The 24,540-nt window shown below is 38.6% G+C and overlaps 1 protein-coding gene across 6 annotated transcripts in view; it reads right to left on the bottom strand.

The window, feature by feature from the left end:
• cdk5rap2 (CDK5 regulatory subunit associated protein 2) overlaps positions 1–24,540 on the bottom strand; it is a 55,523-nt gene that overhangs the window by 16,982 nt on the left and 14,001 nt on the right. For 4 of the 6 annotated variants that reach the window (XM_028462205.1, XM_028462210.1, XM_028462207.1 and 1 more), the window contains exons 14-43: positions 24,338–24,508; positions 23,687–23,797; positions 23,462–23,599; positions 23,181–23,360; positions 22,874–23,068; positions 22,007–22,198; positions 21,743–21,872; positions 21,518–21,660; positions 21,328–21,444; positions 20,936–21,091; positions 20,742–20,854; positions 19,801–19,940; positions 16,945–17,085; positions 16,738–16,847; positions 15,915–16,016; positions 15,365–15,445; positions 14,406–14,524; positions 13,999–14,332; positions 11,640–13,077; positions 10,689–10,790; positions 10,211–10,362; positions 8,780–9,180; positions 7,824–8,056; positions 7,636–7,687; positions 4,211–4,359; positions 2,978–3,313; positions 1,998–2,123; positions 1,804–1,920; positions 1,541–1,730; positions 393–514 (exon numbers count right to left, since the gene is read on the bottom strand). In XM_028462205.1, coding sequence (XP_028318006.1) covers positions 393–514; positions 1,541–1,730; positions 1,804–1,920; positions 1,998–2,123; positions 2,978–3,313; positions 4,211–4,359; positions 7,636–7,687; positions 7,824–8,056; positions 8,780–9,180; positions 10,211–10,362; positions 10,689–10,790; positions 11,640–13,077; positions 13,999–14,332; positions 14,406–14,524; positions 15,365–15,445; positions 15,915–16,016; positions 16,738–16,847; positions 16,945–17,085; positions 19,801–19,940; positions 20,742–20,854; positions 20,936–21,091; positions 21,328–21,444; positions 21,518–21,660; positions 21,743–21,872; positions 22,007–22,198; positions 22,874–23,068; positions 23,181–23,360; positions 23,462–23,599; positions 23,687–23,797; positions 24,338–24,508 — 6,091 coding nt within the window. The remainder of the gene's footprint in view (positions 1–392; positions 515–1,540; positions 1,731–1,803; positions 1,921–1,997; positions 2,124–2,977; positions 3,314–4,210; positions 4,360–7,635; positions 7,688–7,823; positions 8,057–8,779; positions 9,181–10,210; positions 10,363–10,688; positions 10,791–11,639; positions 13,078–13,998; positions 14,333–14,405; positions 14,525–15,364; positions 15,446–15,914; positions 16,017–16,737; positions 16,848–16,944; positions 17,086–19,800; positions 19,941–20,741; positions 20,855–20,935; positions 21,092–21,327; positions 21,445–21,517; positions 21,661–21,742; positions 21,873–22,006; positions 22,199–22,873; positions 23,069–23,180; positions 23,361–23,461; positions 23,600–23,686; positions 23,798–24,337; positions 24,509–24,540) is intronic. The other 2 variants (XM_028462206.1, XM_028462209.1) reach the window with 2 other exon arrangements.

Raw genomic sequence — 24,540 nt, 5'->3', positions numbered from 1 at the left:
TTGCTTCCTTGACCTCATGTCAACAACAACAATGCTTGAAACATTTTTTTTGTTTCAGGAACAATTGACTAAATTATAAGAACAACTTCTTTGATGCATCTTTTCGCACTGAGCAGCTTTCAAATTAAGGCTACGTTCACAATGCAAGTCTTAATTCTCGCAGAATTATGACGTTATCGCATTTTTATGACGTAAAGTTCGCTCAGACAGCCGTCGCATTGAACAAATATCAGATACATATCAGATATATATACACATGAAAGTAGCCTGTATCATATTTGGAAAAACATCTGAATTATACCGTTCATATTGACATGAAAAAATAATATATGGGCAGATAAATCGGAACTGACCTGCAGTGTGAACATAGCGTAAGACTCAAGTTACTGTACCTTTGGCTTGGTTGGAGTCTGTTTTCATCTTTTCATGAACTTGCAGCTCCACCCGCAGCGACTGAAGGAGATGCTGAGAGTCAGAGAGTTGCTGCCTCTGCAGCTTTACATCGCTCTGCAACCTGCAAACAAAGATTGAAAAAATGAGCCCAAACGTGACATCAAGTCTTGTTTTTAAATTTTGAAATGAAGATGAAATGAAGAAGCGATGATGGGATCTGTGCACAGGGGATGAAAGAGAAAGGGGATGCGATGAGAACTGGAGCTTTGGTTTTGAGTTTCTACTCACTGTGTGTCAGTAGGACAACGGGGTGAAAGGTCACACCCTCCTATTATGGGGTGTGTGTGCGCGTGTGTTCTTATATAAGCCAGGGGATATTTGATGCATGTCTCAGGGATGAACTGAAAGTAGAGCTGCTCAATTAATCAAAATTCGATAAAGATTTCTATTATTACACCCAACGATTACAAAAACAACATAATCGAGAAAAACCATTCTAAAAAAAAAATAATGATAATACTTTTTTTTTTTAATGTTTTATTTGCTAAATAAAACAAACCCACTATTTTGGACATCTACAAATAATAAAGCTTGGCACACACGTGATTAATACTAACTGAGTTGTTTAATCCATGCACATGCAAGCTCCTCCCCTCCCCCCACCCCTCTCAAAGCCAAAGCTAGCCTGCATACCAACACAAGCAAAGTTGTTGCTAGTAGTCTTGAAACATGGCAGGAGAAACGCAGCAAAAACACTTGGTAAACAAGTAAGGCAAGTCAAATTCTCTTATATGGGAACACTTTGGGTTTGATGACCTAGAGAGCAAAGACACATCATGTGCAAGAAGTGTATTGTTTTGTGCAAAAGTGAATATACTTGATTCTAGTGTTTGAAGGATTTTATTTATGTTTAAATAATATTTTTTATGTTTTTTTGTACAAAAAATAATAACTTTTTGGTTGACAAATAATCGTTTGAATAACCGTGATTTCAATTATGACTAAAATAATTGTGATTATTATTTTTTCTATAATCGAGCAGCCCTAACTGAAAGTGTGGAATTCCATTGTGTTATCATTAGGAGCGTGGCATGGTGTCTAGTTGCAGACACTTTGTATGAACGTGTGTGTGCGTGCATGTGTGTACCTGTGCAGCTCTTCCTTGCTGTCGTGCAGAACCTCTTGCAGCTGTGTGTTCTCCTGATTAGTGCGCTCCAGCCTCTCCTGTAGACGGCTCTTCTCTGTCCTCAGAGCTTCACACTCCCTGCGGCTGTGATCCAGTTTTGCCGTCCTTCGGGTCAGAGCCTCCCGGAGCTTCTCGTTCTCTTTCTGCTTGTCTGAAATCGAGACCTCGACTTAGTTTCATGCAGCTAACGCATATTGCTGCCTGCTTAGTGAGAAATATTTCACCTCTAGAAGCAGTGTTGAGCTTTTCCTTCAAGGCCTGGTTTTCTCCCCAGAGGAAGCGCATCTGCTTCTCCAGCTGACTCTGATTTTCCTTCCCGTGGATGAAGATGTTGGTGGCTGCTGGACGCCACACACACAATCACTTACTTCAGTAAAACATCACCAGTGCCTGAGCTTTGAATGGACACACTACATACTGGGGTCTCTCTCCACTTCAGCCAGTTTCCTCTCTAACTGCTCCCGAAGGCGATCGTTGGTGCTGATGCTTTCCTCCAGGCGTTGTCGCAGAGCTCGGATCTCCTGGAGATGTTCTGCCAGCAAATCTAACCGTACAGGAAACAAAAAGCCAATTAAAGTTATGTTATACAGCTTGAAACCTCACATAAACTATTGAAAGTTTTCAATCATTTCACAGTACAATAGAAGGCTGTTGCAGGGCTCATTTACAGTTTAATTCTATCTCAGGAGGACCAGATGAATAAAATCAAAGCATAACCTTACATGAGTTTTAGATGCACATTTTAATAATAAACATAAAAAAAATAACTTTTTTCACTGAAACATTGAGTTGCTGGAAATGTTTACTGTTACTTATGGTGCATGTAGTGACTAAGGGTGTAAGAAAAAAATGATTCAACAATACATTGCATTATTTCACTGCACGATTATTGTATCGATCCAAATAAATTTTTTAAATCATGTTTTTTAACAAAAAAACTATTCAATTGCAAAGCTCGTAAACGCCCAGTCATTAGGTGTCAGTGAACCACATAAAACCTTTTTAAACTTCCTCACTCCTCAATACATTTTAGGTTGGAAGTTGATTCCACTTTATTTTCATAAAACATACAGGGCACTTTTATAGATGTATGTGGTTACTTTTTACGAATTTAAAAATTTTACAAAATCTGAATCTGTTGTAGAAGCAAAAGTTAAACTTCTTTGAAAAATGTAATTGACACGTTGATAATTTGTACTTGAAATTTTATTTTATAACATTTTGTATTTGTAAAGGTGAAATTTGTATTTAATGATATAGCGATATATATCGTATTGTTTAGTATTGGGATATATTGTATTGTGATATGCAAATCGTGAATTGTATCATCAGATTCATGGCAATGCACACTTCTAGTAGTGACTGCAGTGGATCTATGAAGGTAATGTGTTAATCTACCTGGATTCACTGAGCGCCGCTGCTCGTCTGTGTTCATTTTTACGTGCACACTTCGATCCTCTCCCATTGGACACCCAGAGCTCTCCTGGTGATGGCTTTGATCCTGTTCTTGGTGATGGATGCTGCTCTGAGCCATGATGGAGCGATGCAGGTCCAGCTCGCAGCGCAGGGAGGCATTGAGCTCCTCACTGCTCCTCAGCTGCTGCTGCAGGCGCCCGTTTGCCCTGTGCAGGCCCTGCAGGCGACCGACGGTGCCCCTGCTGTGCTCACCTTCCTCCTGGACTCCTCCCATGGGAGGTACGCCGGCTTCTGGCCAATCAGGGGCATCTCGCAGATCTGTATGTAAACAAAATGGTAATAGGAACTGATGCAAAAGAGAAGTTCCTTTAAAATTAATGAACTCTAAAGGGTCCTACTGTGTGACAACGGATTTGTTAAACCGCAACCACAAATAAACTCCTCCCACTGAGCAATAGGGGCCTTAGTTTAAAGGTGCGGCATGAGAAGAACATGCATTGGGGCGGAGAAAATGCCACATATAGCTCTGTATTAAAACCCACAGCCTTCCTTGCAGATTGAATGTGATAGGTGCCACTGAATAATGCAGCTGTAAGTCGGGGCGGACTGAAAGCGGACACGCAGGCAGAAAGCTTTTGTCCTGAGGACGGCCTCAGAGCCACTGAAGGATCTGAGTGGAATAGAAGCACTGCTCTGTCCATGGACAAAGCCAGATGTAATCATAATCCCTGTGCAAGATATGCAGTAAATAATAAATATGAGCAAGTGAAGGTGAATGTCTTCCATTAATTTCTTTTTTTTTCTTTAACTCTCGTAAATAGGGCTTTTGTTTTTAAGTTAACCAGAAGTTTTGTCAGTAGCACAATGGAGGGTCTCTGAAAATCTCTGAAATATCGGAATGAAATGTGTTTCTATGAGTTTTATGGATAAAATGACCAAATGTTGATATTCTACATAGTCACTTTCTCACTTAAAGTGTTCTCAGAACTTTAAAAGGTGGAGAATCACCAGATATATTTAGCCTCAGTGTGCTTTAGGTTTTGTCGTTGTAGGTTCTAAATGCATCTTGGGAAACTTTGAAGCATACTTCAGTAGGAACAGTCATCATCCTAATCATACTAATAGTATATAGTAGACAATATATACTCATTGAGTTTGTAGTGCATAATACGGAACGTGACATTTCGAACACAGGCTAAGTGAAGTGAGGCTTACTGAATCCTTGTGGGGTGGGGCTGCTGTGGCAGGAGGACGACATCATGTCCGAGTAGAACTGATCAGAATGGCAGCTGGGAGTCTGATCTCTGATTTGGTTCTGCAGGCTCTGGATCAGGCGGTTCTTCTCCTGCAGCTCTTTGGCCAACCTGGGAAAACAAGGAAGCAGTCATAGTAAGAATAGTGCTAATTCCAACAAGTTCATTTTGTCTTGTTTTTTTAAATAATATGTTAAGGTTTCATTAATTCAGACATCTTTTTTCAGGAAATTTAATGTGATCTCCTGACATGTTTCAACTGCCAACTGTCAGTCTTTCTCAGAGGCATCTACTGATTGCTTTGGTGTGTCCTTACAAGTTCTTTCATGAGGAAAACATCAAAGCATCTTCTGATTAGGGCTGGGCGTCATATAGATAATCAAGATATATTGATTTCTCCATTTTGACAAAAACTACAATATCGTCTATATCAGGGGTCTGCAACCTTTACTCTCAAAGGAGCCATTTTGCCTCATCTCGCCTGGACTAAAATCCTTCCGGAGCCGAAAAATGATCTGCTCAATGAAGATAATACAGTGTATAAAATTCAATAGTTAAAATAGTATCGAATAATTTTATGAGTTAATGATTTGAAGGGAATAACTTGAATTTGATAACACATGATCATATGTGACATGCTAATTTCTTGCAACATATCAATGTTTATTAATGTTGGCAATTAAATAAATCTTTCGCCACACAAATAAAATCTTTATTTTCTTCCAGAATAGTCTGTTTGTTTAGTTATCTTACCAGGGATTTAAAACTTAAGGTTCGCCGCTGCTGCAAGGAATGTTGATGGTTTGTTGATGTTGTAGGAGGTGAACTAGGAAGGTGGCTGAGTTATTGCACAATGTGATTTCTTTTTAGATTAATTAACTAATTTATCATAATTTTATTTGTAGTTATTTTTACTCATCAATCAATACCCTCTGTAAAAATTATTTATTTATTTATTAAAGCTACAGGGAGCCATTGCAAAAGAGTCAAAGAGCCACATGAGGCTCCAGATGTCTCTGAGGAAGACTGACAGTTGGCAGTCGAAACATGTAAGGTGTTCAAAGTTAATTTCAAAGTAAATTTCCTGAAAAAAGTTGTCTGAATAAATGAAACCTTAACAGATTAAGTGTAACACTGCTGACTCGTCCACTGAGCTTGATCAAACCAGTAAAAAAGCATTGAAGAAAAGCGCTTAAAGTCGGAACGAGTCATGGATGAAAATCAAAGGAGGAAAGAAATTGACACACAGCTGAAAACTTAGACCACAGCAAACACCATGCTGCTCATCGGGCGGGCGGTGGGTCGAGCCCACTTACAGGTCCAGCTGCTCCCTGGTGCCCTGAGCCAGGCTGAGGTTCTGCTGGACCAGCAGGCTGAGGTGCAGCTGCAGCAGCTCTCTGTCGCCCTCTAGCTCCACGCGCAGGTTATCTAACTCCTGCTGAATGCCTGACAGGCTGTCAACTGGATCGCCCACATTCTCCTCAGAGGAAACCAGTGACCGTGACGTCTGCTGAGGCTCGTCTGGACTGCCCGAGGGTCAGCAGCAGCAACATGGAAATACGTACGGCACCACAAACGCCTTTAAACTGGGACTCAACAATAAACGAGTTCCCTCAGATCGCAGAGACACAACTGTGACCCAGATCTGGATCTGGACAGTATATTCTTGTTGATTTGGTCATTGAAAAATTAGGTCAACAATGAGAAGCTATTGAAAACCAGCCCTGGGGGGTCCTAAGACAGGGTCACAAGGCATGGGGAGGGGCTTAAAAAACAAAAACAGCACAATAGCAAAACCCACTGACCTCAAAGTAATACTTTCATTCAACGGTTAGGATTGAAATAAATCTAATTAATAACTGTTAAATCAGCTGATATATGCAAGAACTGAACGTGAGAATTAGGGGCAACACTTAAAACACAAACAAAAATAATTTTAGAGCAACATCGATTGATTCCATTTGTTAAAAAAAATGTATCATTAAAAAGTGAGAATCAGGATGAGAACTAGTGAGTCAAGTTGATTCTTTATCTGTGAGGCTTTGCAGGCCATAGAATTAAACCCAAGACGTCATATCTGATTTCCGACAGCTGTTTTAAATTACTTGACATTACAACACTTGTGACATTCAGCCTTCTGAGAACAGGAAAAAATACAACAAACCCCCCACAAAATCACACAACTAGGAAAGAATGCAATGACATCATATGTGGCTCCTAAAAAAGGAACAAGTGTATCCAAACACTATAAAGAGCATTTCTACATTCAGTGCCTCTGATACCTTCAATCTTACTTTTAGGTTATAACACACAATGCTCTTTTATACAGTGGTTCTCAAAAGTCAGAAGTCTGAAGTCAGTAAAATGATGGTCCATTGTTCTATGAATCTGTGATGACCACATTTATTTATTTATCTGAATAATATCCACTGTTATCCATGAAGTTTATTATTATTTCTGACATAATATATAGTCATCTTAAAGATATAAATCCTTGTTTTTACCAGAAAAAAATGGGCTAAAAGTGACCAAAAATGGTGAAAAAGGTGGTGAAATAGCATTTTAAAAACCACAGAAATTGGTTAAAAGTAGCAAATTAGAGTGGCCAAAAACAGACAGAAAAGGTGGTAAAAAGGGTTCGAAGTGTCAATATTGAATTAAAAGTGGCACAAATCAGGGGTGAGGGGGTTGGGGTCACATAATTTAAAAAGTAGGAACAATCAGTTTAAACTGGCAAATAATGGGCATGACAAATTATAACGGTGGTTACATTGGCAAAAATAAGCATGAAATAGGGTGAAAAGAGGTTAAAAGTGACAATAATGAATCAAAATATGCGATATTAGATGGGAAAAGCGGTGGAAAGGGTTTATATGTGCTGAAAATGTCTTGAAGTTGGAAAGAATGTGCAGAAAAGACATTCAAACTTGATGGAAAAGTGCCAGAAATGGGAGTAATGTAGCAAAAATGCATTAAAAGGAGCAAATATATGACAAGAAAAAGTTATGAAAATAGGCTAAAATATGGCAAGTTTGGTGTAGCTGCAGAAATAGGATAAAAATAAGTAAAAATGGGCTTTATTATTGAAAACATATTCCTAGTTTCTTGAAGGCTTTGGCGACCCCCTCCCTGCTTTAATCCATTTGTTTTGTACTTTTCACTTGCTATTCTTTAAAGCATATTAATAAATAAGCACACATAAAAATGTACAAAATTTAATAACACATACTATTCATACACATTTTCGACAAATACTAAGCAAGACAGAGTTGGCTCTACAAAGTAAAAGAAATGGGTGCAATTAACTATAACTTATCTACTATTATGTTTATCAATTAACTCTCCTCAGCGTTCTTAAACATGGTTAAACAGTGGGACATTATTTACCTGCGGGCCAATTCTAGAGCAGACACGTCCTCATTATCCAGATCAGGCTCTCCTTCAAAAGAGAAGAAAAGGAGCAGTGAAGGGCCTGTCAGTCCACATCAGTCATTAATTAATGCTTTTTTATTAATCTCACTACAACGCCATTGTTTTGGACTTGTATCGACTACATCAGTGCAGGCAGCAGCTACCTTTATCCAGTCGTCCCTCTAGCTTGACGGAAAGGTTCAAACTCTTTTCCAGATGCTCCTTCAGCATTTCCCCCATGTCGTCGTCTACCTCTCCAGCCTGCAGCAGCTCCCTGAAAGCTTTGGTCAGTTCCTCCATCTGCCGACGCTGCTGCGCTCCCAGCCTGCGACTCTCCTTGATGTGCTGCCTCAGTTGGGAAAGCTCTCTGGCCTGGGACTGCACCAGAGAGTCCAGTCTGTGGAAGGGACACCAGGGTTGGGGTCAATTACAATTCCATCTTCAATTATCCATGTTCAATTACAACTCAGTTATGATTACGTTTAGCGGCATTTTTCCAATTACAACTAAAATTACCAATTATTATTTTTCCCCTGAAAGTAAATTGCAATTTCGCTCTCAAGTACTAAATCACAATTATGAAGCCTTTCATAAATAATCCCATAAAACTTAACCTTCCTCTTGTGTTAGCTTTCTGATAGCATCTCTTATGATAACGGGTCAGTTTTGGCCCATGTCTTAAATCAGCTGTAAAATACACTAAAAATAATATCTATCATCTAATTTGTTTCTTATCTCTTGGTTACCTTGTTAGGCTTCCTTATTCATGAAAATATTGGTATTAATATTTTTGCTGTGGGCGTCTGAGCCTTTTTCTGTCAGTATACCCCTAGATTAAAAATAAATAAATAAATAATGGTAAAATGATCCTCAGGAGAACTGACAGGTAGTGGAAAAAGTTGATCTGAAACATATTTTAATAGTTTTTAACTACATATGTGTAAACCATAAAACTGTAACAAAGCTCCCCTGGTTTCAAAGTAAATTATCTTAAGTCAATTACAATTACAACAGCAAAATATTTTCAATTACAATTATAATTCTGTCATAATAACAATTATTATCAATTATATGATTAGAACTATGTCGACACAAAGCAACTATGCACTTAAAAAAGTACCTCGCTGGTGACGTGGAGCTGCTGCGGTTTTGCTGCGAATGTTCACCATTTTTCAACATCTTCTCCCTTTGCAGCTCCACATTCAGGCAGCTGGTTTTATCCTTCATTGGCAGCTTTTCTTCATCTTTTTTGCCCTGTTGTTGTAGCCCAGTTCTGGAACCGTTTTCGTGCAGGCCTTCCTCCTTGTGTGTGTTACACTGATCCTTTGTAAAGGGCAACTCTGACACGCCTGTGGCCAGGTCGCTGGAGATGGAACTCTTACGCAGAAGACTTTGCATCTGGAGGATGAGCTTGGTCTGAGTTTCCAGCTGGACCTTGAGCTCTCTGACTTGTCCCTGAAGCTGAAGAGGGTCTTCAGAAACGCCATACTCATTAAAGACCTGCAGGCTTTTTAAGCTGACCTATTAACGGAAAAAAAAAAACATGTAGAACATTTGAGTTTTTGTTTCACATTCTTGGATTGTGAGTTTCAGATGTGAAAGTAACGGATTACAAGTACACACGTTACTGTAAACGAGTTGCTTTTAGGTGTATTTATACTTTTTAAGTATATTTCTAAATCAGTAATTTTACTTGTACTTAAGTACGTTTTGAAAGAAGTAAAGAAATTTGTTACATTTATACACCCAACCGTTACTAAGCAAATTATTATTTTTTTTTGTTTTGAAATGATCATCAGACATTGTGAAACTACAAAAAATGAAATGACCAGACAATCTAAAGCAGAGGTATCAAACTCAGTTTAGTTTAGGGGCCAAAAAAACGACCAGTTGGATCTGAAGTGGGCCACAGATTTTAGGCCAAAAAAATAAGAATTTTTGACGTTAATGTTCCTAGTTACCATTTCTATACATATGTAAAATATGTAAAGTGACAACAATATTCATGAATTAAGTGACAGCTTTCCTAGTTGCCTAGTTTGACATACGTGATCTAAAGCATCACATCATAGTCGACCAACCAGATTGAACGTAATGCACGGCGCCAAAACAGCATTGAATGTTGGTTATTTTAGAGCCTGAATTTTTTTTTATATACTGTGAATACATTGGTGTTGTTTTATTTAAAAAATAATTGTATTTCATACAAATGCCATTGTGGAAATTAAATTCCGGTCCAATTATGAAAGATCTTGTCTCTTACTTTTTAAGTTTATACATGAGATGTTTATACATGGTCAAGATTTATTACCAAAAATAAACATGGGGGGTGAAAGTAACTAGTAACTTTTACTTTGAGTACTATTTAATTGAGCTACTTTTTACTTGTACTTAAGTATTTTATGAATTACTTACTTGTACTTAGAACAATTTCAATTAAGTAACAGTATTTCTATTTGAGTAAGATGTATCAGTACTCTTTATAGCTCTGTTGAGTTTCTCATACAGTAAATGAAAGACTGGAGTGAATATAAAATATAAATATAAAAACCTTGGCAGAGCTCAGAGCTGGAGAACTTGGGTACGGAGTGCTGGAGGTGGAGTCCAAGTTTTCAGTGGAAGAAAAGTTGGCCCGTTCATGTTTCAACAGAGCGGGAAGGCTGCAGGCGCTGTGATGACTGGGGTTCACACCCAACTCTAAATCTGCAAACACATTAAGGACAAAACCTGCACAGTTAGATTCAGCAAATGGTAAAGGCAGTGAAAAAAGTGAAAGGTTAATGAGTGCCGAGAACAAAGACATTCCCAAATGTTCAAGACAAGACATGCAAGAATCTGGTGCAGAAAGAAAAAACAGGCTAAAAACCAGAAGACAGTGTGTTGTTACTGAACCCAAACAGAGAACACTTCCCAGGGTCAGAGTAGAAACGGTGTGTTAAGGGTGCCTTTGCTGTGCTCATCATGCAGACATAGAGTGAGAAACCCTTTCACTGTGTGAGATTAGAGTCCACTCTGAAAGCCGTGTCTACCTGTGCTACTGCTTTCTTCCCTATCGTTCTCACTCTTGGCACTGGTTTCGTAACCCAGGTCCTGCAAATCCACCTGCACGCCTTTGTCATCCTGCTCCGCAGCTGGCAGTGGAGGCAATATACGATGGGTTAGGGTTAGGTTATGGTAGATATCCATTCTGGACCTTCTTTATCTTATTTTTAAATCAATATTTATTAGGATGCACCAAAATGAAAATTCTTGGCTGAACCAAAACACAGAAAGATATCAATATGCAAATTGGTATTTATGGCATTGAATGTGTACTAACCTCACTAAAATTAAAACATTGCAATTGAATAAATTAATGTTATAGCTTCAAAGAATAAATCAATTAAAAACACGAAAATATTTATTTAGCACTGACATTCTAACAATGCACAATAAGAGTGTAAGAAAAAAAATCGATTCAGCGACATTTCACAGCTCGATTATCGTATCGATCCAAAAAATGTCCAAATCGATTTTTTTAATGATGCTTTTAAATGGAAAAAAATCATTTAATTGCACGAACATATGCATAGCCGTAAATGCCCGGTCACTAGGTGTCAGTGAACCACATCAGACCATGTTAAAATACCTCACTCCTCAATGCATTTTGGCCTGGAAGTTGATTAAACATACTGGGCACTTTTATGAATGTATGTGATTACTTTTTAAAAAAGAATTTAAGAACTTAATATAATCAGAATCTGTTGTAGAAGCAAAAGCTTAACTTTTTTGAAAAATGTAATTTGACAGTTTGATTAACATACCACTAGTTTTTGATATTGGTACTTGAATTACAGTTAGTTACCATCCTGTTTCGGTCAACATTTTCGGTGGCCAGAATTTTGGTGCATCACTAACATTTATCATAATGCGGTGCTACTAAAGTAAAAAAAAGGCTTCCCGTTGCAAAGATTTTAACCTCCCTGCAGGTGTGGTCTTACCTTTCCTGGCTGTTTCAGGTGATGGTGTATTGGTGAGAGCTGTGGCCAGTTTCTCCTCAAGGCTTTTGCATGTTTTCTTCTTCTCCCTCAGTGCCTTGTGCAGAGCCTCCAGTTGGGCTTGAACATCGGGCGGTAATCCTCTGGGGTCTTGTGTGACTTTGTGGGCGTCGTCGTCCACTCTGTGCCTTCTGTCTTCTTGCACTGAAGGCTGGAGTTCTGAATCTTTCTGAAAGTGATCAGTGATCACCTTGTGAAGGAGAGAAAGGTGTCTGAGCAGGTTTTGACCTGTGTCTGTTAAAAATACGCTGGGCAGTCTGTTTTGTTTCAGGGTGGTTGTTTGCAGTTGTTCCTTGACTTGAAAAGCTTTCTGGAGCTCGTCTAAAGTGATTTGCAAGTCAGAGCTGACTTCAGATGATCTCCCTGAAGTCGGAGAGCAAGACTTTTCACAATATGACACAAGAGAGGAAATAGCACCAACTGTAGCACCAAAGCAGTTTGTTACAACTGTAATTATCTCCTGGTTTAAATCACTATTAAAACCTTCAGTTAGCTGATGTACATTTGGTTCCTTTTCTTTAAATGATGTCTGTTTAATGGAGGTTTCTGTAGATCTCAGTTGTTCCTGCAGCTCTGCGTTGAGCCTGTTCTGCTTCCAAAGCGACTCCTGCAACGAGTTTGCCTGTTGCTGCAGCTCGTGTCGAGAAAGCGTGGCTTTGAGGCCCCGTCCTGAGCTTTCTGTGTTTGAAGAATTACTCACATGCTGCAGAGCGTCCTTTATCTTTAAGTGAAGATCAGTGATTTCTGGAGAAGCTCTTTCACTGCAGGATGAGGTCAAGACTTTTTCAGCCAAGCTCAGAAGCCCAAGCAGCTGATGTTTGAGCTCCTCCTTCTCTTGCAGAGCATTCTGCAGCTCCGCGCACCTGTTTTGGAGATCAGAATACCCTGGGGTTGGACCGACGTGTGACCCTAACCCTCCCTGACTGTCCAGACTGCAGGCGGTGAGGTAGGCGATGGTGGACTCGGCTGCTTGTAGAGCCTCCACGTACTGTCGGTTGAGTCTGTCCTTTACCTGGAGCTTTTCGTGAAGCTCCTCCCAGTCAGCGAGTTGCTGAGTCAGCGTTTGGTTCAGAGCTTCTTTGTCCTGGCACTCTCGGTGAAGCGACTCCAGCTGAGTGAGAAGAGAGGCGAGATCTGGTTCTGGATCCGTTTTTAAGGTCTGCCCTTCACAGACCTTGTTTGTATCAATAGTGCTGCAGTTTGGAGCATGTGATGCAAGACTTTCAGTCACTGACTGTAACAGCTGATCAGATTCATCAACATCAGCCTGATGCTGAGGTTCGTTACTGTTTATCTGTTCAGAGCTGACAAGCTGAGAGCTGCTGCTGCTTGAATCCACTCTCAGCCTCACAGGGACAGGCAGACGAGATTTGAAAGTGGCCTAAAATAAAACAAAAAACAGTCAGCGACATCGCCAAAGTTAAAGAGTAACTAAACCCCTGCTTTGTGCAGACCTGCCACTTAAAAAAATGCCTTGATTATGGGCGTTACTCCAGAAGCAGTTAAGACACGCCCAGTCACAGCACTGCGCAGTGACAGCTGAGCTCTGCTCAACTACTACAATCACAAGCACACACAATCCCCACAGATACTATAGCAATCACAAACAGCCCCTGCTCTCCAGCCATGAGCCCCGGATCACCATCTCATGCACAAATACATAAACCAGGAAGATGCACACACAGCCACAACAAGTACACGCACGTTCACGCACACGCAGAGACAGACAGAAATACACACACGATGGCCCTTATTTATCAACCGTCCGTACGTTCAGATCTGAGCGTACGTCCACTTTTTCTTGACCAAAATGTAAAGAATTGTCTTGATGAAATAGCAGTTTAAGGCTGTGGGTGAATACATTTTCATTTAAACCCTCATTAGGCATTTGTTAAGTTAGTATTGAGAATTTAATTTAAGCCTCAAACCGAGCTGTCAATCAATGCTCACTGAGGGCTGGGATTGGAGGAAAATTAGTCCCTCCCCACAGCTTTTATAGGAGGGGCGGGGCCAACAGTGACAGCTGGTGACAATAGTCCAAATGACGTCTTGTAATCTGTTTCAGCCAATAGCAAAATTGAATTGTAATAGCCGGCATTTAACCCTTAGAGGGCAGTGACTGACATTTTACAACGAAATATGTAAAACTAAAATACTTTTACTAAAATGTTAAAAGTTGGACTCAGATCAATCAACAGTACTGATTAATACCCAAATACATATATTCAGCAGAAAAAGTGGGTTTGGGGTTTAGTTACTCTTTAACATATTTTCTTGATTCCCTGTTTAATGCAAAACTTACTCTTTCACTTGTGCTTTGCTGCTTTGCATTCTTACTCTGTTTCTGTCTGGCCATCAGAAACCTCTTCTCTTCAGTCTTAGTACCAGGCAATTCCCCATCAGGCACCTCATACGACTTCTTAACGTCTCTGTTGTCCTTCAGCTGTTTAGCAACCATTAAAGTATCTTTCGCCTGGGGGAACAGTGTTTCCAAACTGCGTCTCATTTCAGTCTGTCCCTCGCTGCTGTTCCCTGAAGCATCTGCGCTCTCTTTCTCTTTATGCATAGAAGACTTTTGTTCCTTCATGAGGCCGCGCAGCGCTGCATTCTCTGACCTCAGGCTCAGCAGCTCCTCTCTTTGACAGGACAAAAATGTGGTGAGTAAACTGTTCAAAGTTTAAAAGTGAAATTAAGACATACTGAACTGACCGAAGGTGTGTGATGGAGGTGGACCCAACATCTACTTTCTCCTCTCTTGGATTTTTTTCTATTGTGTTCTTTCCTCTCTGACCAAAGGTCTCATTCTCCCAAAACATTTCAGCCCCATTCTAAACACAACAGATGTTAAACACACCTTATTTTAGATGCACTGTAACACAGTACTTAACACACCAATCACTCCCCATTAAATTGATTCTCCACTGTTTTTACAAATGTACAGTACTTATTAGGTCTATGCCTAACAAAGCGCATTATTTTGCACCATATTCATTTAATTAACTTTAAAAATGGGACTACTTTACAGTTTTAGAGCCTGTGTTCCGCCATCTTGTAATCACGTGATTGATGATGTCACATGGCCCCACTGCCTGTAAACATCCCATTGTTCTCTAATGGAGTGAAACATTCAGTCTACTTTTTTGATCATTTAGCATATTTTTCTGTCAAAATGACAGCTTGTCCTGCTTTTGGTTGCTCTAAATAATCAGGAAAAGTTAAAGATGCAGATGTAAGCCTCTTTTGTTTACTGAAAGAGAATAAAAACAGTTGTGACGCGAAAAAAATCTGTGACCACAGAGGGCGACAGTTCCAACTCTGCGGTTTGGGAGTAGACAATGAAGCAGAGAAGAAGAACTCTCCTAAGAAACCTTTACTTTTATTTAAGTAGTGCGCTGACATGCTCTGGTGGCTGAAGTTAGCGACTGTTGAAGGAAGCTCACCAAAAATGACTACTATTTTCAGGGTTTGTGGGTCTTCAACAGCCCATGATTACTCTGTAAATTCAGCCATCAGAGTTCAATTTTTAAAAGTTAATAAAATGAGTATGGTGCAAAATAATGCATTTTATTAGGCATATGTCTTCTAATAAGTACATTTCAAACGTTATAGGCCACATTTGTAAAAACAGTGGAGGATCCCTTTAAGGTTATCAGATACATATGTATTACCTGTTCATGAGTAACATCAGTCTGAGTGGCTTCATCCAAATTTGAAATATCAGCTGGCTGTTTCACCTGCATCTTCTCAAGCTGTCAGAGTAATGGGATGGGAGGCGAGTGTGACATACATGGCTTGGTAAAAGAAAATTTAACGAGGGAACAGAATCCATAAAAACACTGCACAGCAAGAGCAGAATGGCATGACGTGTCTAATGTGGCATGGCGAGGAGAGACCGAGTCATGGGACACAGAGATAAAAAAAAAAAAAAAACAAAGAACATGGATCAATCAGGGTAAGTGAAGGACAGCGTAGGACATCACTAAAGACTTGTTTAAGAAAGAAAGACAAGAAGCACCACAAAGGCATTATTAAGAGACACTAGACAAAACAGAGGTTAAGAGGTTAATGCAGGTTCAAAGGTTAGAAAGGAGCTAAAGAAGTGGAATTCATTTAACACGACTTGCTATTAACAGTTTTTACATGAGAAATGTTTCATTAGAAGGATTAGGAAACACATCTAAGACACAAATAAAAAACATTGCAGAAATGGCCTGTTACCTGTTTCCACTCATCTTTGTCTTTTTCCATCAGAGATAATCGACTCTGCAGCTGATTGTTTAAAGTTTGCAGTTCACTGACATAGTTCTCTAGTTCCTGGACCTAAAGCATGACAAAAAAAACACATTTTACTAAATAGCATAACTATCTGCTGCCACATCTGAGGGGTATTTGATAGAAGTGTGCCAATACATTGATTGTTAAATTTATTGCGATGCAACACGTGATGATTCAATAACGATTCATAAATGTTCAAAACTTATTGTTTTTCATAATAATTGAATGACTATCCATCCACCGTTTATTTAAAAACGCAAATTCCAAATCTGTTATGGGAGTTTATGTTTTTAACGCTGCTTTTATTGTGGATAATAAAGTGTTTAGTTTCTTAAGGGATTTATGCTGTTCATTTAAGATTTTGTTTGGAAGTGAAGTGGTTTTTTTTCTGAATAGGCTAGCTTTTGTCTTGGTTCAAATTGAATTAGCAGAATAAGATCATATTTTAGTTATCTTTATATTGTTATATTTATTTCTTTTGTAATATGATTACAGTTGAATTTGGTGATTTGACATATCTATAGTGATACATCTGTTTGGTTACTTTAATTATTGGATACCAACACATAGCCACGAAGTGAGGAAAAAAGAAACCCTGAATAGGGGAGAGAAAAAAAGATGCATCGTTAATGTCGTGATAACCGTTGAATAATCGAATCATAGTACCCTGAATCATACTCGAATCGGTCCTTAGATGGCACACCACTAGTATTTGTTGAATTAAAAAAAGCATTTTTCATACAATTTTTTTGAAACAGGATGTTACCTTTTGTATTAGCTCCTGCACAGAGAGTTGAGATAAACTCTTATCGTGCCCTTCTTCAACACAGATACTCAGGTATGAGGTCTGATCTCCAACTAAGCTAAAGCTGTCGACTGTAAAACATTCAAATGACTTGTTATTTATAGGAAACTTACACACACACACACAAAAAACATAGGGAAAGTGTGTTTTTTTCTATTTTGGTCTTACCACCATCTTTGGCTCCACCCACTCCCCCTCCTCGGTTCTGAATCTCTCCAAGGCGAGCCTGTAAAGACGTGTTCCAGCGGTGTGCGTCTTCCAGCTGATTTCTCAAGCTCTCCATTTCATTCGGATCAATGAAGTCCAAACCTGAACAAAAACTCACAATTATCTACACATTTCAAACATGGCAGCGTGTTTTTTACAAATTGATAACAAATGGAGTTTGTTGTTACATGGATAATGAGTAACGTTTAGTTTATTTATTGCTCAAAGTTGTTCAAGAGATAATTTTTTCCAGCAAGTTTTTTTGTCTTCTTTTTTAATAATATGTTAAGGCTTCATTTATTCAGACCCCTGCTTTTCAGGAATTTTACTTTCATCTCCTAACATGTTTTGACTGTCAACTGCCAGTCTTCTTCAGGCATCTGCTGATCGCTTTGATGTGTCCTTGACTTCCGCACAATCTTTCCAGCAAGTTATTTTTGAAAAATATGTTGCGGTTTCATTTATTCAGACGACTTTTTTTTTCAGGAAATCTATTTTGATCTCCTGGCCTGTTTCGACTTTGATGTGTCCTTAACTTCCGCGTATTAATTCCAGCAGGTTCCAGCAAACATGTCAGGAGATCAAAGTAAATTTCCTGAAAAAAAGTTGTCTGAATAAATGAAGACAAAATAAACTTATTACACGGAAGTCAAGGAAACATCAAAGCGATCGGCAGACACCTCTGAAGAAGACTGGCAGTTGACAGGCGAAACATGTCAGGAGGTCAAAGTAAATTTCCTCAATAAAAGTTGTCTGAATAAATGAAACCTTACCATATAATTCAAAAAGAAGACAAAATTAACTTATTACGCGGAACATCAAAGCGATCGACAGACACCTCTGAAGAAGACTGGCAGTTGACAGGCGAAACATGTCAGGAGATCAAATTAAATTTCCTGAAAAAAAGTTGTCTGAATAAATGAAACCTTACCATAGTGTCAATTTGTGTAAGATCTCATCTAAGATTACTAGTAAAACAAATGTCATAATTGGAATGTTTTCATTATGGTAGGTGTTAAGTACTCAAATAACCAGGGATAAAGAGTGGGGAAAAAGACCTAAGCTCTTTTGGACAACGTCAACAACTGGCTAAATGTGATTAACTAAAACTCTATAATAATTACAGATGCATGGAATTATACAAGTGAAACATTTACATAACTATTTGTTTTCCAGACTTATTAAGTGTACAAACATGATTGCATAACCTTTATATAAAATGTGGGGAAATATCATTTATCTGTAATTGGCCGGCTGTGACTCTGCATGCAGCCCATGACCTGCAGTCCAGTTACTTACGGCTGACCTATTTAAACACCTGGCACTCTGCAGGCAGAAGCAAAAAGAGGAGCATGCACTGAGCAGGGAGAGATTGTAAGCAGGCGAATACACGTGCAAAAATACTGGGATAATCCAAAATGTGAGGATTTTCTATTGCTGCTTTTGTAAATAAATATGTATTTTTATTTTTACATTTTGCTAAAAGCCATGTTAGAGCCCGATATAACAACGACGTCAAATGTAACAAGACCTGAATTTTTATTCATTTTTTTATTTTAAAACCTGAAAGGTGATAACTGGTCAATAATGTAACAAAAGTGTTGAGCTCAACTTTTTATGTATATATATATGAAGATAAGAAAAAAAAATTACTAAAAATATCAAGGTTCCCTAAAAGTCTAATAAAATTTCAATAATATGTATATATATACACACACTGTATATACCATACATATTTAAACATATGCATTTGTGTATGATACTACTCATGATACTAATGTAGACGTTGAAGCAATAAGCCCTTTAATCCATAAATCATTGACTCACTCTATGATGTAATGAAATAATTACACTATTAGGGGGAAAATGCTTTTCATGCCCCATAATGTAATAATGACGGCAAAAACTTTTTACATTTTGTGTTTAATTACCTTTTTTTATTATTACATTTTGGGCTCAGCCCTTTTATTACATTATTTACCAGTTACATTTCGGGTTTTATTTAAAAAAAATTTTTTATAACAATTGGGTGTTGTCACATTTCGGGTCGTTGTTATATAAAGGGGGACTCGGGTTTGTATTTTCATTCTGTATGTTTTTCATAAGCATTACTGACAAATTCAAATCCTTGAAACCTTGAATTTTAATTCATCTCAAAGCTGTGCATTGATAATATTAAAATGCTGGAGTAAATTAACTGAAAGAACCTAAGCAGTAATAACTCTTTGCTCTACATTCTATTTTTACTTTTTAATGGACAGAGCTTTGCACTGTTATGTAACGTATTCAAATAGCATTCAAGTTGTTATATAATGATATACTTCGACTTACACATGATGTGACAGTTTGGTTCCTATAACCAGTGTAATGTCAGGGAGGTAATGCAATCAACAAACAAGCAAATGATTTGAAGGGATAAAATTAAAATCAAGGAAATGAAAGGTTAGGCTTGATTGACAGAGAAGACATGAATCGTTTATTTGGATAATACAGAACAGATGAGTGGAGAATCCACACATTTACTGAGAGAACAATGAAAAAACACACATGCAGACGAGGAGGTGATGAGTAGACGATAAATAGGAACATATAAAAAGAGAAGGACAGGAGCAGGTGAGCATGCTGAATGGAAAGACAAATGGGGTGTTAGTAGGCTGTGCACGTGCAGCACACACTGCTATGAGCTATAGATATAGAGCATGGTGGCCTCTCTGAGTCCTTGACAGATAAACTGTTGAATGATGTCATTTCTTTTGTTCTTTATTTCTTTATTTTCATTTTATCCCTCATCCACACTCAGTTGTTTTTGCACCGCACCTTCTCTTTTCTTGGCTTTGTGTATGTCTCTTTCCAGGTTGTCCCTTAGCTCCTCGTTAGTTTTGATGCCGTCTTCTAGCTGCTGCCTGAGGAGCTGCACCGCTGTCAGCTCCAGCTGCAGAGCGTGGAGACGCTGAGCACTGGGGAAAAAAAAAAACCAAAAACAAAAAACCAAGCTCTAAATCTAATGCAAATAAACAAAATATATATTTTTTTACACATTCCAGCAAGTTAATTTTGTCTTTTTTTTTTTTTTTTTTTAAATATGTTAAGGTTTAAATCATTCAGACAACTTTTTTCAGGAAATTTACTTCGAAATTTACTTTGATCGCCTGACATGTTTCCACTGTCAACTGTCAAAGGCATCTACCGTGACTTTGATTTATCCTTACGAGTTCTTTCATAAGGTATACCTAAGGCTCACATTACGCTGTCATTATTATGATATGACACCTGTTATTAGCATAAATAACAAGGGCCTAGTTTGGTTTTGTCGTTTTTACCTCCTCTTCTTGCCCATTGTTCCATATTTCTCACCGCCCTGCTGCTGGCTGCTCCACAGTTCTCCCGTTCCTGTCCCTCCATGTTATATGTGATTGTCCTTTCATGTTTCTTGGTCGGGATGTAACTGAAACTGAATTTTCCCTCAAGGATTATTAAAGTATAATCAATCAACTAATCAATGAAGGGTGTCATTAAGTGTTGTTTGCTAAATTATGACACCTTTTGAGCCATGTTGACACTTTTTGAGTTAGGGTTAGGGGTTAGACTAACAGAGGGTTAGGGTAACAAACAACATCTAATGACAGCCTTCATGACACATGTATAACACTTCAAATAAGGTGTTACTATACATTTCGAAGTAAATCTCCTGAAAAAAGTTGTCTGAATAAATGAAACCTTAACATATTATTTTTTACAAGTTTCCTGTAATTCTCTACCTGTCCTGTTCCTTCACAGTCCTGACCAGGTTAGAGTAGAGCTGTTGCTCCGCCCTCAGAGCTTTGTGTAGAGCATCGTGCTCTTGTTGTAAGGCTATCAAGTTTGGCAAACCCTACGAGGCAGAACATCATTGAATTCAAAAACTGAAAAAGAAAATCGGGTGAAGTCATTTTGGAAAAGATGAAAGCTTTACTTCTTGTTGGCTGTTGCCCCCTATGATGGTTATCTGTCTTTGAGGGAGAACAGGGAGGGACCCGTCCATCTCAGCGCAAAGGATGTGATCTCGAGAATGATCCTGGTCCTGTTGAGAGCGGCTGTCGCCTCTCTGACCAAGGCGTTGGTGGAGAACCTATTCAAAGGGAATAAGAAAACATCAGATAATTCAACAAAGGCTACTGAGTAAAAAAACAAGGGGATGACTGGCTGCTCAAAGTGTTTAAAGTTGAGCAGTTTTGGGTGCTCTTGGAAAAACAGGGGGAAGAAATGTGTCAAAAAATGAAACTTGGATTGCTTGGATTGCCTTTTTCCCCTTTTTTTGACACAAAACCTCCTTGAGCGCTGAGAGGTCTTTGGTTGAATATTTACATCAATGATCTCTTCCTTAGTTTTCAGAGTAGCAGTCAGGGATTCAATGTTTGCAGCTTGACCTTCACTGCGACCCTCAAGCTCAGTCAGGGTTGACTGAAGCTCAGCCAAAGACATCTGAAAAGATAAAAGATTATTAGTAAAAACAAACAGCTTATCATCACATGATAGAAGTCCTTTTGAACCTGACCTTCAGTTCATTTTCTCTTTTCAGAGCTTTGTTTAAAGCTTCCGTTTTCTGTGCTAACTCCTTCTTTAGCACCACTACAGTCTTCTTCCCGGGGAGATTCAGGTTCTCCTGACTATCCTTACCGTTCATCCTGGACAACTCATCTTAAAGGGGAAAAAAAAACAAATGGTAAACTTGCCAAGTTTTCAATTTCAAACATGAAAAAGTAAACTGGGAAATCCATACCCTCTTTTTCATCTAGTTTTTGTTGCATGATTTGAATGGTTTGTTGTAGCTCAAGGACCTGGTCTGGCCCTGTCTGTTTCCTCATTTCTGCCAAGGCCTGGTCCCTATCCTGTCCACGCTGCACAAGTTTCTGCAGAAAAACAAAGGCATCACCTCTTCAAACTAGAAAGGCATAAAACACAATGTCAGCAAATGGAAAAAGAGCTTGTTAAGCTTTGCTCAATTTACAGCTCCATGGCTGCTCTTATCCCAAAGGAACCTTACGTTGATGAGGCTGTCTTTCTCAGCCAGCAGCGCTCTGAGCTCTGCCGTCTCTAAATAACCCTCCTGGGCTGCTGCAGAGCTCTGCTTCTCAGCAGAGGCGAGTTGTTGCTGCTTGTCAGAGAGTTGCCTCCTCAGCTCCTCGATCTCCTGAGTGCGCTCTGACAGCATGCGGTTGTAATGTTCAGCTGAATCCTAATGACGGAGAGAAAGCAAATAAGAGACAGACAAAGGATGTTTGTCTTTATCTTGAACTCAAACAAACATCTTTTAAACATTCATGTCATCATTAGTGTGTGAATGAAAATGTTACCCTTAAATTCATGTGACTTTGTACGGAAGCGTAGAGCTTCAGGGATGAAAATGTATTTTGGATGATTATGTTGTATGAACAATATAATTATATTGTAAAAAGATTATATTATATTGTACAAACAATATAATCATATTGTAAAAACATGATATTATGTTGTATTATGTATAAACAATATACTTAAATTGTCCGAACAATATAATTATATTGTACAAATATAATTTTTATTTTGCACATATTATATTGTTTGTACAATATACTATATTAGTATTTTCTTTGAACAATATAATATCATTGTACAATATATCATGTTTGGACAATATAATTATATTGTTTTCACAATATAGTGATCCAAAATATATTTTCCCTGTGTTTGTGCAGTTTGTTTGTACAAAATAAGTATATTGTTTCCATAAACTAAGTATACTGTTTATACAATATATGTATACTGTTGGTACAATATAATTACATTGTTCATACAATATAGTGATGCAAACTTTGTGATACGTGTTCCTTTCCTAAAACAGTCAGTGACTCCACACTCTTTAGAGGCTGACCTTTAGCAGTTGGTCCTTGCTGCTAATGCTAGCTAGCAGCCCCTCTACAGCGCTCTCATTGTCCTTAACCAGTGCTTCCCTCGCCTTCACGGACTCAGCCAACATAGTCTCTGTGGCTTTTAGCCTCTGACTCATCTGTTCTGCGAGGTCGCGACCATGAGTGTGTGACTGACTGAGCATGGACGCAGCCATTTCCTATGAAAACAAAAACAAAAGGACAGGTTTAGAAAATGGTTACATTAAAAATACAAACTTAATTAGACCTAGCGTACATGAAGATGTTTAAAAGTGAGAATTGGCAGCCTACCTCCATGTCTTTGGTTTTCCCATCCAACGACAGCTGCAGCTGGCTGATGATGGAGTCTTTCTCCCTCAAAGATCTGTTCAGGTTGTCTTCCACATCTTTCTTGGCTTTCTGCAGGTTCTTCAGAGTGTTTTCCAGGTGCTGCATCTCTGTGTCCTTCTCTTTTATCAGACTATTAAAATTCTGGGTGGAATGCAAGCAGGAAGATGGAACAGAAAGGATGTGAACCAAAAACAGCCTGTTTTTTTCTGATCAAGTTGAAAAATCTTGTGGTTGTTACTTACATTGATGGTTTCCTCGTTATGAGAGAGCAAGTTATGAAGTCTCTCCTGGTCTCTCTCCTTTTCCCGGAGCGAGAGCTGCAGAGCGTGAATTTCATTGTCTTTCTCTTCAATGGCAACAAATTTCTCATCCAGCGCTTGCTGCAAAAAAGGTCAAACAAATGAAACACGTGAAAGTTAAATCACAGATGCTGTGTGCAAAAAACTTTACAAAGAGGAAACACCCACCTCGAGGGCCTTCTCCTTTTCTTTCAACCTTTGCCGCAGCTTGGAAAGCATGCCGTCATTGTTGTTTGGACTGTTGCTTTGCTCAAAGTCTCTGATAATGTTTATGTACTCCTGATTGAAAGATGGAAGAACATTTTGAAAACCAGCCTGAAGATTTAAAGGTGGATTTTCAAAACTAAGAATAATAACAGACCTCTGACTCCCTCTCTGTTCCTTTACCCCCTCACCAAGGTGTAATGCTGCCCTCTCTTTTTATATTCTCCCATTAAAAAATATTTTCTTACCCTTGCTTAGGGAGTGCTGGTGATGGTCACAACTCGGCAATAAAATAATTGCATTTATTTCATTGCATTAATAAAAATAAATTTAAAAAAAATTAAAGGTTATTTTGGGCTTCCCTTAACCTTTAGCATTTACACACACAAATACCTGTACTTGACCGATTTTAGTTTGTTCGTGAATCGTTGAGCGTTACTAAAAGATGTTTTGTGTGTTTGTGAGGTTTTGTCATGGTTTTTTTAACTCTATAACCTCTGCCCTAAGTTAACAGATGAAGCACTTAACCAAGGTTCATTCCCAAACTACTGCATTAAAAAAGAAAAAAGGAGAGAGAAAAAGAAAGAATAATAACAGAATTGCTGTATCCGCTACCTGTAGCTGTTGCTCTTTATCAGACAGGGTGGATGTAAGCCGATGGATGGTGATTTCATGAGCCTGAAGTTTTTTCTTAGTTTGCTCCAGCATCTCCTGGTACTGCTGCTCGAGGGCACTCTCCCTCTCTCCAATCTCTCCTGTCAGCTTTTTGAGCTGATTGTTCAGATCCTGAAAGTGAAATAAAAAAATATCATAAAGCA

This window comes from Gouania willdenowi, chromosome 12 (genome assembly GCF_900634775.1).
Source record: "Gouania willdenowi chromosome 12, fGouWil2.1, whole genome shotgun sequence".
NCBI lineage: Eukaryota > Metazoa > Chordata > Actinopteri > Blenniiformes > Gobiesocidae > Gouania > Gouania willdenowi.
Note: the sequence above shows the minus strand (reverse complement) of the source record. Positions and strands in the feature narration are given on the sequence as shown.